At 50.0% G+C, this 21537-nt stretch overlaps 1 protein-coding gene across 1 annotated transcript in view; it reads left to right on the forward strand.

Annotated features, from left to right (window-relative positions):
- Nucleotides 1-21537, forward strand: part of POLN (DNA polymerase nu) — a 152046-nt gene that overhangs the window by 63261 nt on the left and 67248 nt on the right. Inside the window, exons 13-17 of the mRNA XM_002688439.7 lie at nucleotides 8382-8438; nucleotides 9150-9203; nucleotides 9842-9907; nucleotides 19869-19926; nucleotides 20808-20882. Of these exons, the coding sequence (XP_002688485.4) occupies nucleotides 8382-8438; nucleotides 9150-9203; nucleotides 9842-9907; nucleotides 19869-19926; nucleotides 20808-20882 (310 nt within the window). The remainder of the gene's footprint in view (nucleotides 1-8381; nucleotides 8439-9149; nucleotides 9204-9841; nucleotides 9908-19868; nucleotides 19927-20807; nucleotides 20883-21537) is intronic.

Raw genomic sequence — 21537 nt, forward strand, 5'->3', positions numbered from 1 at the left:
TGCCCCAAGGTTGCCCTTCAGGTGTGAATGAGGAACACAGGCTTTTACAGTACAGTTTTCCAGTGGTAATAAATTAGGTTGATTTCCTGCAAAGACGGTTTGATGGATTTGTCCTGAAAACCAAATTCTTGACCATCTAGTCATGACCTCTTAGTTTCATACCCTCATAAGAGACTGCAAGTGGGGGAAAGTCATCAGTTGTCTTCTTTCCCTAAGTTTTTTAGAAAATTTAGCTGTCCTTGTCTTGGGAGGAGTGCATTTTTAAAAAGACAGAGAGTAGGGACATGTACTTTAATTCAGCGGCAGAGAATGAGTAGATGTTCAGAATCCAGTAAGTGGTGCCTGCGGAAGCCTGCAGAGAGGAGGTTGGCAGCTCAGCGAGATGACCTGCGTTGCTCCTGCGAGTGCCACCATGCAGGCCCCGGTTGCTCTCTGTGCCTTGTCCCGCTTGGACTTCGCAACAGCGGAAGGTTTCCTTCCAGACTGCCCTGTGCACGTTGCCCCTCCAGCCCCCACTTTCTGTTCATCTCAGCCCTGGCAGAGCTTTGTGCTGGCTGACTGTCCCCCGACCCGGCCCTCAGCGGCCGGACAGCAGTTACCAAGGGACTCCTCCTCCCCTCGTCCCCGGAAGGACCGCTCGCTGGCGGGACTTGACTCTGCTCTCTGCCTGAGTTGTCCCCACCCTGGTGAGCAGCCGCCTCCTTGTGTCCTCAGAGCCGGCAGTGACCCTCCCGTGCTGCTGACGCACCATATCCGGGCAGAAGGGTCTTTTAAAGCCAGAGAAGTCATGGTGCTGCCTTGCCTTCGGCTCTCCACGGCGCTCAGAGAAAGACCCCAGCTCTCTAGGGTGCCCACCGCCCATGCCCGGGGGCCTGGGCCCAGTCCTTCCTTCTCCCCCACAGGCCACACTCCAAGCTCTACCGAGCACACTTCCCACAAGCTCCCTCCTCAGGCTGGAGGCTCCATGTGGGTTTTGCTCAGCTGGCTTCTGACTGTCAGCTTAAGTACTACTTCCAGAAAAACCGCCTTGTCACAGATGACTGTGAGGCCCCCGGTTGCAGCCTCTTCCTTCACCTTGATTTGTTTTCTGCTTATAACTTGCCAAAATGCTGGAGAAGGTGTGGAGAGAAGGAAACCCTCCTATATTGCTGGTGGGAATGTAAACGGATGCAGCTACAATGGAGAACCGTATGAAGGTTCCTTAAAAACCTAAAAATAGAACTACCATTTGACGCAGCAATCCTGCATATACCTGGAGAAAAGCATAATTGGAAAAGATACGTGCACTGTGGTATTCATTGTAACACTATTCACAGTAGCCAAGACATGGAGGTGCCCTAAATGTCCATCCACAGAGGAGTGGTAAAGATGATGTGGTCCATATACACAGTGGGGTATTACTCGACCATAAAAAGAGCAAACGGTGACTTCCCTGCTGGCCCTTGTGGTTCAGACTCCTGGCTTCCACTGCAGGGGGTATGGGTTTGATCCCTGGTTGAGATACTAAGATCTCACATGCCATGTGGAGCAGCCAAAAAATAAAAATATGTGGAAGTCGTTAAAAAAATTTTTTAGGAAAAGAATGAATGAAATAATGCCACTTGGAGCAACATAGATGGAGCCGGTGAGTATCACGCCACTGACGCAGCAGGCAGACAAGTGCCACAGCACTCACACGTGCAACCTAGTGTTTTAAAGACAATGCAGACGGACGTGCTTATAAAATAGAGACAGACTTACAGGTATTGAAAACACTATGCTTACAAAGGGGAAAGGGTGGCAAGTGAGGAATAAATCAGGACTTGGGTTGAATGTATATGTACTACTGTATAGAACATGGCATCCGGTCCCATCACTTCATGGCAAATAGATGGGGAAACAATGAAAACAGTGAGAGACTTTATTTTGGGGAGCTCCAAAATCACTGCAGGTGGTGACTGCAGCTGTGAAATTAAAAGACGCTTGCTCCTTGGAAGAAAAGCTATAACCTACCTAGACAGCGTATTAAAACACAGAGACGTTACTTTACCAACAAAGGTCTGTCTAGTCAAAGCTGTGGTTTTTCCAGTAGTCATGTACAGATGTGAGAGTTGGACCATAAAGAAAGCTGAGTGCCAAAGAATTGAAACTTTTGAACTGTGGTATTGGAAAAGACTCTTGAGGGTCCCTTGGACTGCAAGGAGATCCAACCAGTCAATCCTAAAGGAGATCAGTCCTGAATATTCATTGGAAGGACTGATGCTGAAGCTTAAGCTCCACTACTTTGGCCTCCTGATGAGAAGAACTGACTCATTGGAAAGATCCTGATGGCGGGAAAGATTGAAGGCAGGAGGAGGGATGAGATGGTTGGATGGCATCACCGACTCAATGGACATGAGTTTGAGTAGGCTCTTGGAGTTGGTGATGGACAGGGAAGCCTGGTGTGCTGCAGTCCATGGGGCTGCAAAGAGTCGGACACGACTGGGCTACTAAACTGAACTGATATATAACACTGGGGAAGGAAATGGCAACCCACTCCGGTATTCTGGCCTGGAGAATTCCAGGGACAGAGGAGCCTTGTGGGCTGCAGTCCATGGGGTCATAGACAGTCGGACACAGCTGAGTGACTAACGCATATATATAACATAGATGACCGACAAGGAACTACTGTACACAGCGCAGGGAACTGTGCTCAGAATCCTGTGATGACCTACATGAGAAAGAACCTAAACAGAAGGGATGCATGTGTGTGAATAATCGCTCTGCTGTACACCTGAATCTAATGCAACACTGCAAGTCAACTATATGCCAATAAAAAATTTAAAACTAAGATAAACTTGCCTAGTTACTTGTTTGCTATTCCAGTAGGAAGTAGGCTGCACAGACCAGACACCTCACCTGCTTGTTTGCTACGTCCCCAGAGCCAGATGGCCTAGGACCACCCCTTACTGTGGCTGCTTGTTCACAGAGCGTGGCCAGGGCAGGGAGCAGGACCACCGTGCTGAAGAGTCTGGGTGGGCTTCAGTGCCACATGGCAGCGTGCCCTCGATTTCCAGTAGCGGTGGGACCTGAGAGAGCCATAATTGTCCCCTCGGGCTGCCCCCCAGCTGGCGGTCTTGGCCTGATTTATTCTGTGTCCGGGCACCCTCTCCCTCTCCTGTGTCGCTCCCCAACTCTTCCTGACAACCAGCAGCAGAGGAGGAAATGCGATTCTCCCCTGTGTCAAGGTGCTTTCCTGTGGATGGGATTAAGACGGTGCCCTGCAGTTTTCTTCACAAAGGCGTAGTCAACATGAACCATATTCTGTTAGCCTTTCTGGCAAATAGATGGGGAAAAAGTGGGAACAATGGCAGAATTCATTTCCTTGGTCTCCAAAATCACTGTGGACGGTGACTGCAGCCAAGAAATTAAAAGACGCTTGCTCCTTGGAAGAAAAGCTATGACCAACCTAGATAGCATATTAAAAAGCAGAGACATCACTTTGCCAACAAAGATCCATCTAGTCAAAGCTATGGTTTTTCCAATAGTCATGTACGGATGTGAGAGTTGGACCATAAAGAAGGCTGAGCACCAAAGAATTGATACTTTTGAATTGGGGTGCTGGAGAAGACACGAGAGTCCCTTGGACAGCAAGGAGATCAAACAGTCAATCCTAAAGGAAATCAGTCCTGAATATTCATTGGAAGGACTGAAACTGAAGCTCCAATACTTTGGCTATCCGATGTGAAGACCCAAGTCAGTGGAAAAGACCCTGATGCTGGGAAAGATTGAGGGCAAGAGGAGAAGGGGACCACAGAGGATGAGACGGTTGGATGGCATCACTGACTCAGTGGAAGTGAGTTTGAGCAAACTTTGGAGATAGTGAAAGGAGGGCAGCCAGATGTGCTGCAGTTCGTGGGGTCGAAAAGAGTGGGACACGACTCAACAACTGAAAAGTGAAAGTGAGAGTCGCTCAGTCATGTCCCACTCTGCAACCCCATGGACTATACAGTCCTGGAATTCTCCAGGCTGTCTTGGAGAATTGTCTTGTCTCCCACATTGCAGGCAGCTTCTTTACCAGCTGAGTCACAAGGGAAGCCCAAGAACACTGGAATGGGTAGCCTATCCCTTCTCCAGCGGATCTTCCCAACCCAGAAGTTGAACCGGGGTCTCCTGCATCGCAGGCAGATTCTTTACCCACTGAGCTACCAGGGAAGCAACAGCTGAACAACTCGCTTAACAGGGCAAGTCGTGCTGTTCTGTGCATTTAGAAAGATGAACCTTCGCTAGGCAACACGTGCACGTGGTTCCCAGCTGAAAACTGGCCCCTCCCTTCCCTTCTCCCTCCTGCCCCCGCGCCTGCCCCACCCCGCATTCACAGGGATGAGACCCATGGTGAGATGGACAGCTTCGACCAGCAAGTAAGGGTGCAAGTGTGAGCTTAGGTGTGGTTCTATTAGACCTTGTTTTTAGTTTCAGGTTCACGGGAGAGTTGAGCAGAAGGTACAGACAGGTCTCATGTGCCCCCTGCCCCTCCGTAACACACAGTCCCCCTACCACCAGCGTGCCCCCCAAGGGTTACGTTTGTTGCAGAGGATGAGCCCTGGTGACACACCATCGTTCCCAAAGTGCAGTCTGCACTAGGGTCACTCTTGGTGTCACGTGGGCTCAGAGACGCACGACCACAGGTGTGCACCGTTGCAGCGTCATGCACAGTGGTGGCCCCTGAACGTCCTCCACTCCCCTGCCCATCCTCCCTCCACCCCGGCAACCACCGTGTCCATAGTTTTGTCTTTTCCAGAGTATCGTATAGGAGTTATTTATTATGTGGCCTTTTCAGATTTGATTCTTTCAGCTAGCGATATGCGCTTAAGGTTCTTCCATGTCTTTTCATAGCTCATTTCTTTTTAACACGGAGTCCTATTCCATCTATTCACCTACTGAGGAATGTCTTAGTTGCTTCCAAGTTTTGGCAATTATGAATGAAGTTGCTTTAACATTCGTGTGCAGGTTTTCCTGTGGATATAAGTTTCTGTTTCATGTGAGTAAATAGCATGATCTTTGGATGGTTTTGTGAGAAATCACAAATTGTCTTCCAGCGTGGCCGCACCACCTGCATTCCCACCAGCAGTGATGAGGGTCCTGCTGCCCCACGTCCTCGCCAGCACATGCTGGTGTCCGTGTCCTGGGTTTCGACCAAGACCACCCTTGGGCTTCCGTGGCCGTCCAGTGGTCAAGACGCTGCACTTCCACCGCAGGGGACACAGGTTCAATCCCTGCTTAGGCAGTGAAGTTCTCACAAGCTGTGTGCCCAACAATAAACAAGTACAAATTAAAAGTAAAAAGAGTACTCTTGTAGCTGGTTGGAGAATGGAAGAAGCCCATTAATAGGCCTTGGCCGTGGTGTGGGCTCTGCTGGCTCAGTGTCCAGGTGCCGGTGGTGAGGTTGGAGCAGGGCAGACACATGCCCAGGGCATTTTGAGAACAGAAGGGCACTTCTGTAAGTGTGAGCTCACGTGAGTGTGAATGTGGAGTAATTCCTGGTTATCTTAGTTCTGCACCTGAGCAGATAGAGATGGCCACTACCCAGGAAGAAGCAAGAGAGAAGCGGTTTACTGGGCAGGGGCGAGAGATGTCAAGCGCTCAGTCTTGGACTCGGGAAAACAGGCCATGTGCACAGATGTTGACACAGACCAGCTGGGTCTGTGAGGAGACGTCTCGTGCTGGAGGTGCTCCCTTGGACGTCGTCGCCCTGGGGGTCAGCCGTCCACCCTGGCAAGAGCTTTTGAGAATCCCTCATGCCCAGACCCTCAACTAAGCCACAGAGTCAGAGGCTGGGGGTGCGCGGCCCAGTCCCAACATGTTTTTGAAGCTCCCCCACTGAGTCCATAAGCAGCCCACACTGATAACCACAGAACTGAACACTGAGAAACTGCCACACAGGGGTTAGAGAGAAGAGGCGCCAAGCAGAGGCTGCAGAATAGCCAGAGATGGAAAAGAACGTGGTGCCCAGAGCCAACAGAGGGAGCGTGTGATAAAGCGCTCACAGTGACCGAGGCCGGCACTCTGCCTTTGACAGTCACCCGGCACTGCAGGGCCTCATCCAGAGATCAAACACTCCATTCTTCTCAAGTGTGCTCAGACAGCTCGATTGGAGATATGCAGGGAGCCTGCGGTTAGAGTTCTTTTGTGAGTAAAGTATCAGGATAAAGAGAGTGAGCTGATCTTAAGCAGTTTTCGTGGCTGAGTGTTTTCATGCACTTTGATCCCCCAAGGGACAGCTTCTCTAAGAAGCCGCAGTGCTGGGTTGCACGGAGGCAGGACTCCTCCCCGGGCAGAGCCTGCTCAGAGGACTCCAGTGGTGGCCCTCCTGTTGTGTCCCTGTGGCCGGCCCAGACTGTGAGTGCTCAGTCATCTGCAAACAGAGAGGGATACAGTTCTGGGGCTCACACCAGTGCATCACCGTGGTGTTGTCAGTTCTCCCCCAAGGGGACTTGCAGATTCAAAATGGTCCTGATTCCCTAGCAGGACTTTTTGGTACAAACTGGCGAACCAAAACCCAAATTTATATGGAGATGCCAAAAGCTAGAAGAGCCAAGATAATCTTAAAAGCACTCCTGAAGGACTTAGTCTGTTGGCTATCACAATTAATCATAAAGCATATGGAAAGTGAAAGTGGCTCAGCTGTGTCCAGCTCCTTGCAACCCCATAGACTAGAGTCTATGGAATTCTCCAGGCCAGAATACTGGAGTGGGTAGCCTTTCCCTTCTCCAGGGGATCTTCCCAACCCAGGGATCGAACCCAGGTCTCCCGCATTGCAGGCGGATTCTTTACCAGCTGAGCCACCAGGGAAGCCCTTGTGAAAAGCCTTTATGAAAAGACACTATTAAACAAGTAAAAGAGCAAGCCACCGAGGGGTGGAAGATATCAATATTTCCACTAAATATAGCCAGCTGAAGGAAATGCTGTCCAGAAAAATGAATTCCTACAAATCAAGAAGAAAAAGACATACAAGCCAAGGTTTTAAATGACAAAAAAAAAATGTACAGAGTTTAATGAAAGGAGATACACAGTCAATAAATATTTGAAGAATGACTTTATTAGTCAGAGAAATACACACTAAAACTACAGTGAAACATCACATTTACCAGAAGGGTCAAAATGAAGACCTAGGAGAACGTGCGTTGGCAAAAATGCGGAGAATGAGAACTTCTGTGTGCTGCTGATGGGGACACGCCGTGCGTTTACCTTGGGGGGTGGGCTGGTATCATCTCCGCTGCGTGTGGCCGCGTCTCACCCACCCTGAGTGCGTGTCCAGCAGAACTGTGGACGTGTGTTAGCGCAAATCTGCGCAGCAGAACGTTCACTGCAGCACTCTCCATCATAGCCCTGAGTGGAAATGAGCCCTGTATCCAGCAGGGGCAGAATGGATAAACAATTGCCCTGCGTTCACATAATCCCACTCGGCCACGGGAGTAAACGCAACAGCGCTTCACACAACAGCTGCTGCTGCTGCTGCTCAGTCGTGGCCGGCGCTCTGCGACCCCATGGACTGCAGCCCGCCAGGCTCCTCTGTCCGTGGGATTCTCCAGGCCAGAATACTGGCGTGGGTTGCCATGCCCTTCTCCACGGGATCTTCCTGACCCAAGGACAAACCGAGGCCTCCTGCACTGCAGGCAGATTCTTTACCACTGAGCTACCAGGGAAGCCCCTCATACAAGGACCAACCTTAACACCGGATATTGAACAAAGGGAGCCACACACAAAGAACACTTATCCTATTTCACTGATACGAAGTTCAAAAAGTGGTAAAGACTGGTCTTGCTGGAGGAGGCCAGGGTGGTGGTTACATCTGGGGGAGGGACAGAGAGCTCTGTGGGAACCCGGAATGCTCCCTCTGGCAGGACCCAGGCGTGCTCGCTTTGTGATGGTGTAACAAGCCTTGTTCATGGGATCTTGTACTTCCCTTTGTGGGTGTTGTTCTTCGACGTGTAAACATTAAATTGAAAGCTCATAGTCGCATCCCAGCATCGCCTCCCCAGCTCGGTGCCCCGGTAGCTGTGCCTCAGGTGCTGGGTGTTCCGAGACTATGGAGTCACACAGCTGTAGGCAGTTTCCTCGTTTACTCCTCTGCGTGGTATCTTCATGCCCTGGGTTTGGAATTCAGGGATTCAGATCTCAAGAGGAATCTTCCTTCCAAGCTTCGTGTGAAGTGCCTTTCTCTCCCATGTGTACAGTAATGACTCCGTTAGGGGATTAAGACTATAAAACTTGATCAACTGGGTTTATTACAAGTCTTCATTTTGGAAAGTGTGGTCAAGATAGACCATGTATTATCAGGACTTTCTCCATCTGAAAATGAGTGTTTAAACTTAAAATTAAGTGAAGGAATTCTGTTGGTGATATTTATTCTTATTTTTTAGTTAAATGCTCTGCAAGACCTTCATCCATTACCCAGAATAATTTTGGAATACAGGCAGGTAAGTTAGATTTATTTTTTTCTGTAAGTATGTTGGTTTCTGAAGGGGGCCCGCGTGACACCCAAAATCATCACGGAGGTAGCCCTGACCGCATCCTGAAGGGACGGTTTGTTCAGGCTGACCCCATGCAAGCCCGGCTTCCTCTGCGCGGAGGCGGCGCTCCTCACGCCGCGGCGTGGCGCCGTGCGAGTTCGAGGCCTCCCACGGAGCCGCCCCTCCCCGGGCTTGCTGTCTCCCAGCCACGCATGCTGGCTGCTGCGTACACCCCCGTCTCTAGCTACCCTCCCAGCCCTCCTGGTTTCTCGTCACACACCTGGTGTCTGTGCGCTCACGACGGTTGCTGCCACTCACAGCGTGGTTGTTTGCTGCTGTCCTCGTGAGGGCTGGGCGGCCGGAGGGGTGGGTGACGGTCGCCCCTGAACTAACAGAGCTGCCACGGAGACCCTGGGTGACGGTCCTGCATCACTGTCCCCTTCTCTCTGCAGCTTTCCTGTAAGAAGCATCATTGGAAGGAGCAGGGCGACATCTTTCTCTGTTGGTCATTGTTGTTTAATCCTGGGCACCACACAAGGCCATTTCAGGGCCTCCTGGGGTTACCTGAGGGGACAGGCAATGACCCACACCCAGCACGCTGAGAAACATGGCTTTGACGCTTGTTCCTCATTTAAACACTTAAACAGAGAAAGTGACTATTTTTGTTTTACAACCTAGGTTCACAAGATCAAGTCCACCTTTGTAGATGGATTACTAGCTTGCATGAAAAAGGTAACTAAAGCTTCAAAAAATATATATATATTAGTGATTGGGAATATGAGTTACTTAGACATGAGTTCAGATACAAGTAGAATTTCTTTAAATAGTCTAATACTCTTGAACCTATGAGCCACAATTTTGTTATCATTCCGGTCTACAGCGTAAGTTGACATTTCGCCTTAAAATCTCGTATTCACATGGACGCTCTGCTGCCACCACATGCTCTCACGCCTGCTGCCACCTGTCCTTTCCACAGTCCCTCGAGGGGGGTGTGGTTTCAGTTCACGCATGAGAAGTCTGCGGTCTGAGGTGCTGTGGCTTGTGTGACGCCACGTGGCAGGGGACAGCCCCGCCTGTCAGGGGAGGGCAGCCCCTTCTCAAGTCCACACTGAGCCCCCCACAGCACGTCAGCCCACGTGCCCTCCTGCAGCCTCTGCACCAGTCGGGGAGAATCTCAGTCACCCTGACCACGTGTGGGAGTCCTGTAACCCCGAGGACACCCGGGTTGGGAGTTCAGGGCCATTGGCTCCTGTCTCTCCCAGGCAGCGCTCTGAGAGCTGTGTGCTGTAGGCAGAGACTGGGGGGCTAGCATGTGGGTGCCTCCACACGGCATCGTCAGAACCTAAACCGATTCTTTCCAACTAATCAAGGGCTCCGTATCCTCCACGTGGAACCAGACGGGCACCGTGAGCGGAAGGCTGTCAGCGAAGCACCCCGTGAGTCAGCGCTGGTGGAGCGCCCGTCTCTGTGTGAGGGTGAAGTTTTGCCTGGATGTGTGGCTGCCTGTGCACTTTTTGTTTCTGAAAGGAGAAAGAAAAAGTGAAGTCGCTCAGTCATGTCCAACTCTTTGCGACCCCGTGGACTGTAGCCTACCAGGCTTCTCCGTCCATGGGATTTTCCAGACAAGAGTACTGGAGTGGGTTGCCATTCCTTCTCCAGGGGATCTTCCCGACCCAGGGATTGAACCCAGGTCTCCCGCACTGTGGGCTGATGCTTTACCGTCTGAGCCACCAGGGGAGATTCTGAAAGGAGGCCTCACCTGTTAGACTGTGCGGTTTCCTGCGTGCTAATCCAGCTGTCACTTATTTAGCACGTGCTCAGTTTGGGGGGACTCGGTGGGGGATTGGACTAGTAACCCTTGGCCCTGTGGTCCCGAGCCGGTCTGCCTCACTGTCCACCTGCTTGCCCGCCTTGGTTCATCCGGGCTCTGGTTGTACTGGTTGGGGGTGGGAGAGCACCCGCACACCTTCCTGGAAGCGTAGTCTCCTAATTGGCATCTTTAACGGAACAAAAGCCTTGCTTGCACAAGGAAGCTTTCAAAGCACTGTCTTCTGTGGGTTTCACTCCCAGCACCTCTTGGGGCCGAGGCCTCTGTTTCTTCAGGGGGAGAGGGGGATACAGCTGAGAATAAGGAAGTCTGTGTTTGGCTCTGGCTTTCAGCATGGAACTTGTGAAAGTGCTCAGCGGAAACAAGAAAGTGTCAGGAACGACCATCAGAAAGTGTTTGGGTTTTTTTTTTTTTTTCCTTTCAGAAGCTTCCCTTTAAATATCAAGACTCAGGACTGTATTTTTCAGAGTTTATAATGTAAGGTATGCAAGTATGCTATACGGACAGGTCCATTTCACAGGGAGGCGTGGGAACTCCTCCCGGCCTTGGAGGAAGTGCTGAGAGGGAGGCAAGCACCTCCTCCGAAAGGGCCTGGCCGGGCCCTTTGGGGGAGAAACCCAGAGCAGGTAGGCTGACACAAGCTGCAAGCCTTGGGACTGAGGCTTGCTTCCGGCCCAGAAGCCTGGGAGAAGGGTGTTTCCAGGAGCTCCAGGCCGAGACTGGGCGTGAGCCTTGGGCAGGAACCCTAAGTGGCTCTCCTACCAAGACTCCGTAGGCCCTAAGGGCCTGAGTGAGGACTGGGAAGTCCATGGTCCCTGGGCCCCGGGTCCCCTGGTATGGAAATGCAGGGCTACCATATTTGTCTGGTCTGAACAGGTCACGGCGGGGGCTGTGAAGTGGACAGCCCAAGGCCAAGTCCAGGACCTGAGTTTCAGCAGATCAGCCTTGTCAGGCAGAGCCAACGCCAGAACCAGATCGGCAGAGGAGGGGCCATTGGATGTCGGCCCTGGTGTGATAACTGGCTTCACCAGCCAAAGCAGTGAGGGCAGGTAGCGCCAGGCTGCTGACGCAGGTCCCGCGCCTTCCTGATACAGTGGGTTTGTAGGCTTCTCCCGGCAGATGCCGCCCGGAGCGGGAGGGGCATGACAGAAAAGTCAAGGAGGAGGCTGGGCTTGGAGGACTGCTGGTCCTTTGCTGAGTGGGTGCTTCTCCCCACGTCTAAACTGGTGATGGAAGCACCTCTAGTCCGTGTGCTCATTCGGACACCTTCAGCTGCGAGTGGCAGCAAGTCAGACTAAACTGGCCTCAGCAGTCTCAGCGTACCCGGCCTAAGGAGTTCAAGGCAGGGCTGGCTTAAGGCAAGGCTCAGTCTAGCAGTCAAAGTCAGATGGGCAGTCCAGCTTCCGTCCCCCATCTCCCAGCCTCTCTTTCTCAGCATCTTAGCAGGTCTTGGGGACACCAGCTTAGTTTCTCTCCAGTGGAAACGAGCAGTGTCTCTCCATGCCCCTTCCATGAAAGGAGGAGGAAACACCTTCTGCAGATGCCCTCAGCAAGCATCTCTTTGCATCTCTGTCTGGAATAGCCACTGGTCTATTGAGCTAGTCGCCGTAGCCAGAGGACAGGTTCTGCTGGCTGAGGGAAAGTGGGGAGGAGGACCCTCGTGAAAATCGGAGTGCCGTCTGCTAAGGAAAAGGAAAAAGAGCTGTGAGGCCTAAAGCAAGTGGCAAGATTATGGTATTTTTCATGTTCTTAGCAGAAATAAGGGTCACAAATTTTAAATCTACTACACAAGTTTAATTTAACCAGTGTCTCTTTGATTGTACTAGAAAGGGATACTTATTACTTATCTTTTCGCTTCTAGCAGCGGATGTTCTAGCCTGCCTTCCAGTGTGCCAGTTGTTCTTACATTGTCGTTTGGTGAAGAGTCTCAGAAACTTGCCTTCAGGCTCAGACCGTGCCCCAAGAAGAGTCCTGCTCTCCCTGTTCAGTGTTTAAGCCCAGTGTGCCTCTGTGCCTACCGGATGTTACAGTGGCCGTTTGGAATAATCTAGCCTTGCTCTTTCCATTGTTGGTGTGTGAATTTTTCAGCTTTGCTTATGAATATCTCTCCCACGTGATAACATTTAAGTGAAAGTTGCTCAGTCGTGACCAACTCTTTGCGACCTCATGGACTATACAGTCCTTGGAATTCTCCAGGCCAGAATACTGGAGTGGGTAGCCCTGGCCTTCTCCAGGGGATCTTCCCAACCCAGGGATCGAATCCAGGTCTCCCACATTGCAGGCAGATTCTTTACCAGCTGAGCCACCAGGGAAGCCCAAGAATACTGGAGTGGGTAGCCCTTCCCTTCTCCAGCGAATCTTCCCAATTCAGGAATTGAACCGGGGTCTCCTCCATTGCAGGTGGATTCTTCACCAAACTGAGCTATCAGGGAAGCCCTGATATCATTTAAATATCAAAATATTTACTAGCAAGATTTTCATGAATTAGATAATTATGGCTAAATCTGCACCACTATTTGAACCTAAATGAGATTTTTAAACCTCTGTATTTTGTTATTTTAGTGACTTAATACTTTCCTACTCTTATTTGGAATAAAAAGGTCTTCATGGTCCTTGGAGGAGTCACAGCCCTTCTACGCACCTGCCTTCATGGGGCCCTGGAGGGTGGAGGTGATTAGGGGCAGGTACCACCAAGCCGTGCACACTGCTGATTTTTGTTCTACTCAAGCTCATCTTTCAAAGCACTGGTTGTGACCTGCAACTGAACAGACCTTCAGAGGCAAAGAGCCGGCTGGGAGAGGAGCCTGTTCTTGGAGTCAAGCTGCCTGACGCCCTGTGGACGCACTGGGCCCGGCCTCCCTCCTCCTCTGCTTGGCAGAGGCTCAGGCTCTCCCTGGTGGCCGAGCGCTTGGCCCGCTCCAGGCTGCCCTCACTGTCCCCTGCTGGTGGGCCGGTCTGTCCTTCCTCCCCAGGCGGCTCCCTCTCCAGTTCCCCTGGGGGCGGGGCGTGGGGCGGGGCTGGTTCCTTCCCCAGCCCCCGCCTCCTTGCTGCTCTCACCAGCCCCACGCCCCTTCCCCACCGGTAGCTGCCCTCTCTCATGCTCGGACTCACATCTCTCTTTACTTAGCTGTCCTTCAGATCTCTCAAAAAACAAAAACAAAAACCCCACCGAGTCGCAGTCCCTGTCTCAGCCCCCTGGTCCCGCAGGCAGGACTGCATGTCGAGCTGAGCACCAGCTCCCGTGGGGTCCGCCTCCTGGTCTCCTCTCCTCTCCCCGCCTCCTCACCCCCCTCCATCCCCCAGCCCCCTGCCCCAGCCAGGGAGCCTCTCGGGTGCCAGCCCGATGCTCTTCAGGCCCACCTGCGGCCAAGGCTCTCATGCTGAAGTCTGGACCCCCGCTCCTCCGCCCGCCTCCCTTCTTGCCTCTCCTCGCTCACTCTTTCGTTCCCCAGAATTGCGGAGCTCGTGCCTAGCGGACCGAAACCCCTGCCCTCGTGGAGCTTGGGGGTGGAGGGCCCGAGACCGACAGCAAACAGGCTCAACTAGTCGCGGTGTGGGAGGTGATGAGCACTGGAGAACACAACTCAGGGGCGGGGCGGGCCGAGAGCACGGGAAAGGCCGCATTCTGGGGCAGCGCTGACGGGGAGGCGACAACCGAAGGAAGCCGGCCCTGGAGGCGCGTCCTGCGGAGCCCGGTTCTTCCTTTACCCCAGCAGCCCTCGGCGGGCGTCCCACACAGCGCTCGGAAGACTGGAGAGCCGCTCCACTGGAGAGCAGGGCAGAGGAAGCCAACCCGCCCTGGATTATCCGAGGGCGCTGCGGTCCCCGCGTCTGGGCGCCCATCGCCTCCGCGGCTGCCTGGAGTGTGGAGCCTGCGCGCCGATGCGCCAGCCGCAGTCCTGAGCGGCGCGGCTGCCTTCTCCACAGGTCAAACCGGACCCTGTTTCTGGCATTTTTGCTAAAACAGCTGCTGACTTTCTGACAGACGCCAAAGGAGAGGCTTCAGATGCCACCTTTGCACCTCGCCTGTCGCTGAACCTGGACTGAGGGCTGTTAGCATTGAGTTTTTCTAGAAAAGTTCTCTTATTTTTCTTACATGTGCCCGAGTCCACTGTGTAGACAAATGGGGGCGAGTGCCCAGTCATCACCCCTCCAGAGCAGCAGGCGGAGGCTGAGGAAGGGACTTGCTGCAGAGCCCCGGCACTTCCCGCAGGGGATCTCCGGCGACCTGGAGACTCTGGCGAGGTTTGCTACACAAAGGACTGGAGGTGGTTTTCATTCATTTCACTGTCCACATTAACAGCAGAAAATGTTATGCCCTTCAGGAGAATGAAGTCCCACTTGCTTTCAGTTTCCATCGTTTGGGCACCTTTCCAGACATTCCTCCTCACGTGCGGTCGCGTCTGTGTGCCCAATACGCTGCACCCACCCTACAGTGCCCCCGAGGCTCACAGACCAGGTCCTGCCCACGGCCCGGTGGACCCGGCAGAGTGACATGGTCACCGATGGCGGGAGCCAGGTTTCTCATGTTGGAGTAGGGAGGACGCTGGAGTGCTCCACATGGTGGTGGACAGAGTTGGAGACAGCAGGGTGGACTCCCATTTAACTCCATGCAGACACAGGTGGTCACACGCAGACACCTTTAAACACACATGTCTCCTTGGTCTGTCAGCCTAGAGCGCCCAGAAGCAGTGACACCCCTGGCAAAGAGTGCACCCGGCACCCAGATCTCACGCCCGCTGGATCATGGAAAAAGCAAGGGAGTTCCGGAGAAACATCTGCTTCTGCTTCCTTGACTACACTAAAGCCTTTGACTGCGTGGATCAAAGCAGACTGGAAAATTCTTCAAGAGATAGGAATACCAGACCACCTTACCTGTCTCCTGCGAAACCTGTATACAGCTCAAGAAGCAACAGTTAGAACCAGACATGGAACAGCAGACTGGTTCCAAATTGGGAAAGGAGTGGTTCAAGGCTGTGTATTGTCACCCTGCTTATTTAACTTCTATGCAGAGTATATCATGTGAAATGCCGGGCTGGATGAAGCACTAGCTAGAATCAAGATTGTAGGGAGAAATGTCAATAACCGCAGATATGCAGATGATACCACCCTAATGGCAGAAAGTGAAGAAGAACTAAAGAGCCTCTTGATGAAAGTGAAAGAGGAGAGTGAAAAAGCTGGCTTAAAACTCAACATGCAAAAAACTAAGATTATGGCATCCAGTCCCATAATTTCATGGCCAATAGATGGGGAAACAATGGAAACAGTGAGAGACTTTATTTTCTTGGGCTCCAAAATCACTGCAGATGGTGACTGTAGCCATGAAATTAAAAAATGCTTACTCCTTGGAAGAAAAGCTATGACAAACCTAGATAGCACATTAAAAAGCAGAGACATTACTTTGCCAACAAAGGTCCATTTAGTCTAAGTTACGGTTTTTCCAGTGGTCATGTACAGATGTGAGAGTTGGACCATAAAGAAGACTGAGTGCCAAAGAATTGGTGCTTTCAAACTGTGGTGCTGGAGAAGACTCTTGAGAGTCCCTTGGACTGCAAGGAGATCAAATCAGTCAATCCTAAAGGAAATCAACCCTTAATATTCATTAGAAGGACTGATGCTGAAGCTGAAGCTCCAATACTTTGGCCACCTGATGCAAAGAACTGATTCTTTGGAAAAGACCCTGATGCTGGGAAACGTTGAAGGCACGAGGAGAAAAGGGTGGCAGAGGATGAGATGGCGAAATAGCTTCACCAACTCAATGGACATGAGTTTGAGCAAACTGCAGGAGATAGCGGAAGACAGGGAAGCCTGGCGTGCTGCAGCCCATGGGGTCACAAAGAGTTGGACACGAGTGAGTGAACAACAACAAATCCTGTTTATAGTTGAATAAAAATAATAAAACACCTATGAATAAGTTTAACAAAGGAAGTCAAATTGCACATCCTGAGATGCAGTCCCTTGCTGGCCGGGTTCCGCCTTTGGCTGCTGCAGAGCTCCCTGTCTCTATCCACACCAGCGGTGTCCACGCCGGGGCTGACCTCCACTCCCCTCCCCTGGCTCTGTTGCCTGTACCGTTGCCGTCGGGTCAGTGAACACTGCCCCGGGAGTCAGCTTTCTCAGGACACCACCCCTATCACTTCATCTCTGTCACTGCAGACAGAAGTGAGGGCTGTGCTCAGAAACTCAATTTCAGAGAGAGCAGCCTAGAAAGGGGAAAATAAAAAAGTGACTGTTCAGGGGAGAACGTAGCAAACACCATTTCAGAGCAAGGTCAACGTCAGCAGTGACGGGTCACACTGACAGCAGGCACCCTTGACCTGCCGGCATGAGAAGGGCACTTATCTCGGAGGCCTCCCTCCCCAAACCCGCAACCCTGGTCTAACCACGAGAAAAACAACAAGCAGATCCCAGCTGAGGGATGTGCTGCCTGACCAGCCCTCAGAACAAGGTCATAAAAAACAAAATCTGGGAAGCTGCCACAGCCAAGGAGCTGAGGAAACCAGACGACCGAACATGATGCGAGGTCCTGGGTAGGGTCTTGGGGCAGAAAAAGGACTTCAGGTGAAAACTGGTGAAATCGAAATAAAGTATGGAATTAGTAATAATGTATTGATGCTGGTTTTTTAATTGTGTCAAAAACCCTAAAAACGTAAGATGCTAGCAATATAGGAAGCTCAGTGAGGGGCCTATACTGTGTTCCTAACTTTTCTCTAAGACTGTTCTACAATAAAATGGTTACTTTTTTATGTTCTCCATCAAAATATTCTGGTTCTATTTTTAACAACTGATTTAATTTTAATAACTGTTATCTCTAGACATATTTGGGACACTTCATAAGAGCAGTTCTGATTGAAAGTAATTTATTTTTTGTTTGGTGATTGTACATTCCACTAGTCTCCAGTCAGCATTAACAACATTTTTATCTGGCTTGTTTTAAGATTAACTTAAGGGAACTAAGCCTTAAACTCTTCTTTCCCTGCAACTTGACAGTGAAAGATGGTGTTCAAGGTTGAGGTTCTCTGCCAGAGTCAGATGCCAGAGCCTCCCTTCTGCTCACCGTGGGCAGAGCAGCTTCCGTGTAATAACAGAAAAGAAGACGCCATTTGAGATGAGCGAAAGTTGCCTGAGAATTGAGCTCACGTCTCTCAGCCGTGGTAGGGGAGAAAAAAAAGCTATACCCTTCAAGCCCCTTCTTAGCATGTCGTATGATCAAAGGACAAAATATACATTTTAACTTTCCTTAAAATGTTCAAACTGTAGAGTGTTATATAGTGTGCCATAGTGTATAAAGTGTGCTATATAGGTTACATAGTTAGTTAAGTTTCTATTATTTTTATTGGGCTTCCAAATTGTTGCAGTGGTAAAGCATCCGCCTACCAAGGCAGGAAATGAAAGAGACCCAGATTCATTCCCTGGGTTGGGAAGATCCCCTGGAGTAGGAAATGGCAACCCGCTCCAGTATTCTTGCCTGGAAAATTCTATGGACAGAGGAACCTAGCCTGCCGCGGTCCATGGGGTTACAAAGAGTCGGACACCAGAGTGAGCAGTCACTGTTATTTGATTATTTGTTATATTGTAAAACAAAAAGTAGCACTTAGTTATTAAAAAGTTTCCTTTATCTTTATCTAAAGGTAATCACATTTCTGCTTTCTCAGGACAAATAAGCTTCTTTATCCCTCTTTCCGTTGGTAAAGCAACTTTCATTAAGCTGATGTTTTATGGGCCGTGGAAGGGAAATGACTTTAGGAGCCGAGTCCTTGCTTGCTGGATGAGCCTACACCGGGCTGTGCTCACCAAGAGCTTTTAGCCGAGTGTGCTAGTTACAGTCTGGTCTGATCCCAGTTTGACATGCTATTAGTCAGAGAACATATTCTGTTTTATACAATTATAGACCCTGACATTACTCAGAGTGAGTTGATTTTGTAGATGTTCTTCTATTAACTTGAGAAAAGTCTGTTCCTAGAAAATGGAAATGTTTTAATATGAAAGTGTTGGACTTTTGTTGAATGCTTATGTCCTGTTGTGGTGATGATGTGTTTTTGTCCTTTATCCTACGAATCTGGTGTATTATATTAAATTTTTTTTTTGCATTTCTGAGATAAATCCCCGTTGGCTGCGTACAAAACCCTTTTTGTGTGTTGCTAGTTTCAGCGTGCTAATATCGACTGAGGATCCTTGTGCCTGTTTATGGAGGATGTTGTATTTGGTATCTGGTTTTAGCATCAGGATAACACTTCATAGAATAAGTTGGCAAGCTCCTCACTCTGCCATTCTGGAAGTACCTTTCATTGCTAACTTTTTTTGAGAGTTCCTTTTTTTTGGCCGTACTATATGGCGTGTGGAATCGAGTTCCCTGAACAGGGATTGAACCCATGACCCCTGCATGGGACGGCAGAGTCTTAGCCACTGAACCACCAGGGAAGTCTGAGAGTTCTTTATATGTTTTGAATCCAACGTGATTTGCAAAAAACAAAAGTAAGTTTGATGGAGTCCAGTTTTTCATTGTTTTCTTTACGGACCATGCTGAAGGGGTATATCTAAGAATTCTTTGTCTAATGCAAGATTACACAGATTTTCTCTTAAATTTTCCTCTAAAAGTTTTAGAGTTTTGCATTTTACATTTATATTTATAATTCACAATTTATAGAATCAGCTTGTTGATAGCTAAGAAAATACTGCTAATATTTTAATTAGGATTGTGTTGAATTTATAGATCAATTTGGGAGTCATTGGCATATTAATGTTGAATGTTCTAATCCATGAACATGGTATATCTTTCCATTTATTTAGGACTATCAATTTTCTTTTATCAGGATTCTGTAGTTTTCAACATACAAATTTATACCTGAATGTTTTGGGGGTGCTGTTATTAATATAAATGGCATTGTTTATTTAATTTCAATGTCTGATTATTCATTGGCACTGTGTAAACATAGAATTGACTTTTGTATGTTGACTCTACATTGATACTTTGGTCTACCCACCAAAATTGTGCTTCAGTATTAGTTGTATTAAGATGGATACACATATGCATAATACATTGGCATTGGTTATTTTGTTAGGGTTTAATAAAATATGACACATTTAGGGGCTTCCCTTGGTGATCCAGTGACAGAGAGCTCCCAGAGCAGGGAAGCCAGGTGCCGTCCCTGGTCAGGGAACTGGACCCCAGGTCCCATCCCTGGTCAGGGAACTGGATCCCAGGTCCCATCCCTGGTCAGGGAACTGGACCCCAGGTGCCGTCCCTGAGAGTTCAAACGCTGCAGCTAAGACCTGGGGCAGCCAGGTAAATAAAGGTATTTTTGGTTCTTCCAGTTTACTGCTACCAACCCGTCTCTCTCCACCCTCCTCATGCGTGTGTGTTCAGTCATATAACCCCATGGGCTGCAGCCCACCGGGCTCCTCTGTCCATGGACTTTTCCAGGCAAGAATACTGGAGTGGGTTGCCATTTCCTTCTCCAAAAAATATATATATATATTTTAAATGTAACACATTTTAAATACCGTTAAATGATTCAGATTAAAAGAAGATATTTCAGCTAAAGCAGTTTCCCTTTTATTATTCGCAGAATATCCAAGGTATCTCCAAGCACCCAATTCAGATAACTAAACCTCAGAGTTTTAAAGGTAACACATTTCTTTTTATTTCACAAAAATCTTGAGCAACGTTTTTTTTTTAAGCCTAGAAATGTTTGTAATTGTTTTGCTATCTAAGTAACTGCTTTTCTTTCCTGAAGTTCTCCTCTGTATTTGCGTGACCAGGATTTAAATATACACTGAAAAATAAAACTCAGCTCAAGTGGCACGGCCCCTCCCCTCTAGCGGTTTCTAAGTGAAAGTGGATGATAAATTACCCCGAGAAAGAGGCTCCCCTCCCACTGCCTCTCCCCCACCAGCTTCCCAACAGAGAAGAGACAGACAACGGAGCTGGCTTTTATTAAGGTCTGAAAATTACTGGACATGTTTGTAAAAGCGTAGTCACACTCTTCTTTGTCTCGATCCACTCCACTGCCCTGAGGGTGATGACATTTCTGAGAAAGAAAAGGTCAAGTCTGAGCAAAGCCGGCTTCTGTGGCCTGTTCCCAGTAAACTCCTGCCCGCTTGCTTTCGGGAACTGCTGCTTCCAGAAGGTCGAAGCGAAACAGTGACGCGCCATGAGCTTTGCGTGAACAGAGCTCCTGGAGGTAGGCAGCAACTTGGCCTGCGCCAGCCCTGCACCGCACATTCCGTGGGGAGACCTTCCCCAAGGAGGCCTCCTATTGGTGAGGCGCAGAGGGCCAGTGTTTGACCTTTTCTTCACTGAGAATTGTAGACAGAACAGGAAATTTTAACAGCAGAAAATCTAGTTTGCTTTCAGCAGTCTTATGATGTTTTAAAATTGCATTAAGAAAAATCAGGAAAATACTCTTCTGACTTCCGAGTGATGTTAAAATAACTGTGTGTGAGGAATAGCTATGAATCAGCTCACGACCAGTTCACCAAGTGCTCTTGAACTCATAACGATTCAGGTGAAGAGGACGAACTCAGCATCTCCCCAAGGACGGCGTTTGTTTCATCCGAAGGCTACACCTTCCTGGCAGCAGGTACGTGCCAGCAGACACAGCATGCCACTGGAGCCCACCTTACGTGCTTCACGTGTTCAAATGCTTAGAAACCGAGTAATCCAAAGGCACTTACAGAACTCGCTCCTGAAGGTAAACCCCAGGCAGATATTTACGTGAAGCCGAGGCTTCTTATGCCCAGTAGGCGAGGGCAGCTCTGCCTCCTGGGCTTCTTCACGTGACTGCACCTAGAGCCCAGATTCCCTGCTAGGCCCCCCAAGTCCACCTCCCCCTTCTGTCCTGTCCCCCCGGTGCCCCTTCCCGCTCTGCCCTCAGCCCCACCACCAGCCCCGCACAGAGCCTTCTCTCCCGCACGGAGCCTTCTCCCCCGGTGTGGTCTTGCTCCCTCCTCCAACCTCTTTGCCTCTGCTACCTCGTCCCTTTCTCGATGACACGTCACAGCAGCAACCTCCCCACACACACTCACTCTGGAACCTCCTCCTCTTGATCTGTCTTTCCCATTTCATTGCTCGCCTTCCAACACACGGAATAATTCACCCAAACCGTCTCCCTCTCCTCGAGTAGCAGCTCCACACGGAAGGGACCGCCATCCGTCTTGTTCACTAGCGCACCCCAGGCACACAGCCTGGCACAGAGAGAGCCCTTCTGAACCTCTGATGTTCTGATGACTCAATCA

Source organism: Bos taurus, chromosome 6 (assembly GCF_002263795.3).
Source record: "Bos taurus isolate L1 Dominette 01449 registration number 42190680 breed Hereford chromosome 6, ARS-UCD2.0, whole genome shotgun sequence".
NCBI lineage: Eukaryota > Metazoa > Chordata > Mammalia > Artiodactyla > Bovidae > Bos > Bos taurus.